Genomic DNA, 6,046 nt, shown 5'->3' with positions numbered 1-6,046 from the left:
AACACACACAGAGAAAAAGATTTGTTTTAAAAGGTCACTTTGGCTGCTGCGTGGGGATTGGACTGAAGAAGTGTAAGCCACAAAAGCTCTTCGAGCCTCAGTTTCCACATCTGCAAAAATGGGGAGAGCACCCCTTCCGTGCTGGGCCGTGGTGAGTAAGGTGGGGAAACGGTTCTCAGGAGTCTCCTCGGCACTCGAGGAACAGGTTGGGGTGCAAAAGGCCCTGTACGAGACCTGGAGGTTGAGGCATGGAAGCCCCTACAGGCCCGGGGAGCGTGTCCGAGCGCGAGACGATGTGTCGCTCGCCACCGCGGCCGCTGAGCGGCGTCACGAGCCGGACGCGCTCTGTCTAGAAGAGTCCCCAGCCCATCAGCCCGCTCGGCGCTCGGCAGCTCTGGCCTGCTGAGGGCAGACGGGGACCAGGATGGGGACGGCGCGCGGGGCGGAGCCAAGACCTTCGGGGGCGGGGCTTACGGGGGCGGGGCCGTGGCGACGCTAGGCGTGCCGGCGCAGATGGCGGTGGCGCAGGGCGCCTGAGCGGGCCGGGGTAATGAGTGCCGCCCGGCCCCAATTCAGCATAGATGATGCCTTCGAGCTGTCCCTGGAGGATGCGGGCCCTGGGGCGGAGCCCAGCGGGGTCGCGCGCTTTGGGCCACTGCACTTCGAGCGCCGGGCCCGGTTCGAGGTGGCTGACGAGGACAAGCAGTCCCGGCTGCGCTACCAGGTGAACCGCCCGGCCCACCTCACCCGCTTGCCCCCGGCCGGACAGGACCCCAGGCCGGGTCTCAAAGGCCTCAACTTGGGGTCGAATCTGCCCAGAGTCCCCAGCTGGAGCGCGAGACCGCCCCCCGGACGTGACTCCTGATCCAGAGCCCTGCCCAAGCCCTCCCAGCACCGATACCCGGCCCCAGCCAGCCGGGAAGAGCCCGGAGCCCTGGCCCGGGAGCTCATCCCTCAGCTCCAGCTGGAGAACCCAGCCGAGTCCCCACCCAGTACTCGCCCCTGGCCCCCACTGTGCTGGGGGACCGCCTCTGTATCTGAACCAGACCTTGGCCACACGCAGGAGCATCCTCTGTGCCCCAGGCCGGCTAAGCTGAGGGGAACCCGCACACCTTTCTCTGTTCAGAAAGCCCTCGCCCCAATCCCGGCGCCACCCGCAAGAGCTGAAGCCCCTGTCACATCACCAGTCCTTGCCCACCCTTTGGCTCCCACTAAACCGGAAATTCCCATTTTTCCCAGAAAACCTCCACGAACCCTAGGCTCCTTTTCTTGGAGACACACAGGGACCAGATCCCCGTACCTTGAAGCTGAGAACCCTGGGCCTGCTCTTCCCTGGCACCCCAATCCCCAAGCTCTCGTTCTAGGCCACTGAATGAGAGTTCCACCCTGACTCCCAAAGTCGGGAGTTCTCCTTTCCCTGGGACCCGTGCAGGCTCCTGCTCCCCAAAGCCCCCGAATCCACCCACCTCCTACCTAGTTTCGGTTTCTGTGAATCACCAAACCCGTTCTGCGGGGACGGCGGAAGCCCAGGTGAACAGCTGCCAGGCGTCCAGGCGAACGGTTATGTAGACCTGCTTTTCTCTCATCCCCGGAGGGTGAGGAAGGGCCCCAGCCCAGCAACCCCCCTGAACCCTGTGTTCTGCCACAGAACCTGGAGAACGATGAGGACGGAGCCCAGGCCTCTCCGGAGCCGGATGGGGGAGTCAGCACCAGGTTAGAGCCAGGTGGGGACCCACCCCTCTACCTCGTCAGGCTCCTGTCCTCAGAGACCCTACTCAGTCACCCACCCGGCTTCACTCACTCTCTTCCATCCTGTCCTATTGATTCCTAGCTTAAGTCTCACTCTCCTGGCAGGGTCCCCTACACTGCAGGGCCACTCTACCCTAGTGCCCACCCACACTCACCTCTTTCAGAAACCCCAGTCTGGTCTGGCCCCCACCTTCATAGAGGTCTCCTGTCCTGCAGAAACCCGCAGCTCATCCCTAGTCTCATCCTCACCCACCAGGGCCTCTTAGGGCCCAGCCCCAGTCCCTGTACCACACCCTGCACTTTATCAGGACTCCTGTCCCAAAGGGACACCTGTCCTTGCCCCCCGCCCCTCCCTGGGCACCTGTCCTGCAGGGATTCCGGCCGGACTTCCATCCGCAGCTCCCAGTGGTCCTTCAGCACCATCAGCAGCGGCACCCAGCGCTCCTACACTTGCTGCAGGTGAGCCCTGCCCGCTGGAGACCCAGTCAGGCAGCCCTGGCTCTGCCCGCAAAGCCTCCTACACACCCTCCCTCCACCTCCTTCACACCCACCCTGCTCTCCCGCCACTCAGCTGGACCCAACACCCTTTGATCCAGAAGAACCGCCGAGTGGTGCTGGCCTCCTTCCTGCTCCTGCTATTGGGGCTGGGTGAGTGGCCCTGAGGGTTGGGGTCGGGAGGGGACCCGTGGGAGGCTCTGCCCTCCTTTTGTGCAGGCTCTGCCCCTCCCCTTGACACAGCCTCCCAGCATCCTGAGGCGGCAGCTGGCTGCCGTCACCACACTCCCGTTTTACAGGTGAGGAGACAGAGGCCTTGCCACCTGGGCACACAGCCAGGAGATCACACATAGCTGAAAATAGAACTTGGCTTATCACTCCAAAGACTTTTCCTTTATTTTTAGGGGACAGAAGAGTAGCAGCTACCATTTAGTCTGTGTCCACTTCGGGCCAGGTGCAGGGCAATTTTATTTTCTCCCCTTGCAGAAGTCCTACAAGTGAGGTGGTGCCCAGAAGCCGGGTGTAGGGGCTCCGGAATGCCGAGTGCCCGGCCAGTGCAGAGCCACAGGGCACCTGGCACTTCCCCTTGTCTGGCATCTGAGCACTGACAAGCCCACCCCTCTCCTACCTCCTACCCATTGCTCAGATGGGGGAACTTTTGGTCCAGAGCAGGCAGATCTCAGTCACCCACCCGACTTCAGAACCAGGTGTTCTCTGACTCCAAGGTGCCTCATTCTTTGGGGCTGAGGATGCAGAGTCTCCAGAAAGGATCCAGGGTTGCGCTAACAAGTGATCCATAAGGAGGGACCAAGTGCGGCTGCTGCCCTGGCTCACCTTCCCCCTTCTCCAGGAAGGCCAAGGCTCCCCTGCCAGCCAGGCTCCCAGCACAGGGAGGGGGCTGCCACTTCCCAGGGCCGCTGAACACCAGGCCCTGGTGGCACTGCCAAGTTCTTCATTTTTCCTCTCTCAACAACCCAGCAAGGCAAGCCTGGGGTCACCAGAGCTCCTTAGAGGGCCTTTGTAGGGTGCAGGGAGTGTTTCAGCCCACATTATCCCCATCATACCCTATACCCTTTTTTTTGGTGGCGGGGGAGGAATCTTGCTCTGTTGCTCAGACAGGAATGCAGTGGCACACTCTCGGCTCACTGCAACCTCCGCCTCCTGGGTTCAAGTGAGTCTCATGCCTCAGCCTCCGGAGTAGCTGGGATTACAGGCACCTGCCATCACACCTGGCTAATTTTTTGTATTTTCTTAGTAGAGTTGGGGTTTCACCATGTTGGCCTCAGGTGATAGACCCGCCTTGGCTTCCCAAAGTGTTGGGATTACAGGTGTGAGCTACCATGCCCAGCCATTTATTTTTTATTTTTTAGAGACAGGGTCTTGTTCTGTTGCCCAAGCTGGAGTGCTGTGGTATGATCACTGCAGCCTCAAACTCTTGGACTCAAGCCATCCTCCCAGCTCAGCCTGGGACTACAGGCGTGTACCACCATGCTTGGGTAGTTTTTTTTTCTTTTTTAATAATAATAGAGACAAGGTCTCACTAGGCTGCCTTGGCTGGTCTTGAACTCCTGAACTCAAGTGATCCTCCCGGCTTGGCCTCCCAAAGTGTAGGATTATAGGCATGAGCCACCATGCCTGGGCTGGGCTCATTTTTTAAAAAACTTTATAGAGATGGGAATCTTGCTGTGTTGCCCAGGCTGACTTCGAACTCCTGGCCTCAATCAATCTTCCTGCCTTGGCACCCTGAAGCACTGGGATTACAGGCATGAGCCACCGCACCCAGCCCATCATACCCTTTTTGAAGTGGACTGGGCAATGCACAAAGCACACAGTAGTCCATGTCAGCCACCAGGCTTATTGCCCCCGCTTGCTGCAGAGCGCAAAGTCCAGCTCACCGTTCCCCCCAGTTCTAACTGGGGACCCGGGACTCCTGCACTGCCCTGTTCTTACCCCCATATCCCAATCACCTGGACTGTAGCTTTCAGCTTCTTAGTGGTTCCTCCGCTAAGGACGGGCCATGAGGGCAGGGACCTTATCAGCCCTTCAAGGCATAATTCCTCGTACCAGGCACGCAGTAGGTGCTCCACAAATGCTTGTTTAAGGACTGAAAGCCCAACCCAAGGAGCAAATAAAAATCTCTCATTTCACAAACTTCCCAGGGCCTGCCCAGTGCCCTGCTCTGTAAAGAGAGCTTGGTGAGCTTCCTGGGGTGGGTCTCTGCCTAGGGGACCTTCCGCTCAGGTGGTGGGGGGCATCATTCCTTATGGCTGAGCCGGACTGGGGGTGGGAGTCCCCGCCCTCACCCCTGCTCCTGCGCCCACCCCCGCGGCTCCATCTGTGTGCAGTGCTGATCCTGGTCGGCGTGGGACTGGAGGCGACCCCCTCTCCAGGTGAGCGCCCCCTCCCGCCCCCTCCCGCTCCCTCCCGCCCCCACAGGCAGTGGACAACCCCCTCTTGTGTCCACGGGTCCATGGCAAGCCCTCCCACCTCCCGGCAGGAGACGGCCCCTTTTCAGCGGAGAGTGAGGCTTGCCCGGGCAGTCAGCGGCAGCCCGGAGGGCCTCGCAGCCCCGCGCTCCCTCGCCCTGACAGGCCTCCGGTCTCTCCCGCAGGTGTCTCCAGCGCCATCTTCTTCGTGCCGGGTTTCCTGTTGTTGGTGCCCGGAGGTGCGAGAGGGCGCCGGGGCGGGGAGGGGCGGAGCGGAAGGGGCGGGGCGGGGCCGCATTGGGGGAGTGGCCTCGGCACTTACAGGCCCCGCCCCACAGTTTATCACGTGATCTTCATCTACTGCGCGGTCAGGGGCCACCGGGGCTTCCAGTTCTTCTACCTGCCATACTTCGAGAAGTGACTGTGGTGCAGCGTGGGCTCCTCCCGTCCACGGGGGCGCCCCTGGGACCCGCGCCCTGTTCCGTTCCCCTCATCTCAAGGGAAGAGGCTCTCCAGGACCCTGAAACCCTGGGCCCTGGGGAGTTTGCTCAGGAAGTTTGGGGCATGCAGGCCTGCCCTGGGAAAGCCAACCCCGCCTGCTCTGTGCCTTAACTTATTCTCAGGCCCTGCCACCGCTAGGTTACTGTTATTTCGTGCTAATAAAGGAGTAACTAATTCCACCAGAGGCAATTGCTCTCCTGTCCTGCCACCGCTGTTCCAGCCCACCAGCCTGACCACAGCCCCCTCCAATGAAGACAGAAAAGGATTGACCCTGAGGCTGAAGGGCTTCGAGTAACACCGAACACGTGGCAGCCCTGATGCTGAGGCTTGCCCAAGGGCATGGGGCATGTTAGAGGTAGAGCAGGGCGGAGGACTCCTGCTTTGCCAGCCTGGAGAAGGCCAGAACAGCCTGCCCCGCCCCCAGCCCTTAGACGACTCAACCAGCCCGACTCTGTCTGGTGGCCCTGGCTGAGGGCACTCAGAGATGACGCAGGCCTGGGGCCTGGAGGCTGGTATCCTAGTTCCAGCCTGGCTCTAGGGCCCTGGGCTGCCACAGCCAGCCCTGAATGTGGGCCATGCCAAGGCAGTGGTTCAGCGCCCTCCACCCACTGCTCTCCTTCCCAGTCCCAGAGATTGGGAGAGCCTGGAGGCAGAAGGCCTGGGAAGCCGGGCCTGACAGACACCCTCAGTGATCAAAGACTTAGAACTGCAGAATGTTAGAAACAAACCATCTCAGAATTTTGGAAAATCAGAGCATTTCAGAATCTTAGGAACCAAGAAACAAAATCTTTGAGAGGACTGAAATCTGAGATCATAGTAGCTAGCAGTCATCAAGTTGGTTTTTTTTTGTTTGTTTGTTTTGTTTTTTCCGAGAC

The 6,046-nt window shown here is 60.2% G+C and overlaps 1 protein-coding gene across 4 annotated transcripts; it reads left to right on the top strand.

The window, feature by feature from the left end:
- Nucleotides 1–474: 474 nt before the first annotated feature.
- On the top strand, nucleotides 475–5,355 carry TMEM134 (transmembrane protein 134). 4 transcript variants are annotated; one of them, XM_010351952.2, is made up of 7 exons: nucleotides 475–724; nucleotides 1,649–1,713; nucleotides 2,122–2,208; nucleotides 2,321–2,397; nucleotides 4,590–4,634; nucleotides 4,856–4,909; nucleotides 5,043–5,355. In XM_010351952.2, exons 1-7 carry the CDS (start codon nucleotides 551–553, stop codon nucleotides 5,192–5,194), a joined length of 654 nt encoding a protein of 217 aa, XP_010350254.1. In that variant the 5' UTR covers nucleotides 475–550; the 3' UTR covers nucleotides 5,195–5,355. The 4 variants fall into 4 exon arrangements, with proteins under 4 accessions (XP_010350254.1, XP_003941245.1, XP_074257874.1 ...); XM_003941196.3 differs by having other exon boundaries at nucleotides 5,009–5,188; XM_074401773.1 differs by lacking the exon at nucleotides 4,590–4,634.
- Nucleotides 5,356–6,046: the final 691 nt, after the last annotated feature.

The sequence above is a fragment of the Saimiri boliviensis genome, chromosome 6, assembly GCF_048565385.1.
Source record: "Saimiri boliviensis isolate mSaiBol1 chromosome 6, mSaiBol1.pri, whole genome shotgun sequence".
Taxonomy (NCBI): domain Eukaryota; kingdom Metazoa; phylum Chordata; class Mammalia; order Primates; family Cebidae; genus Saimiri; species Saimiri boliviensis.
This window is presented reverse-complemented; position numbering and strand designations above follow the sequence as displayed.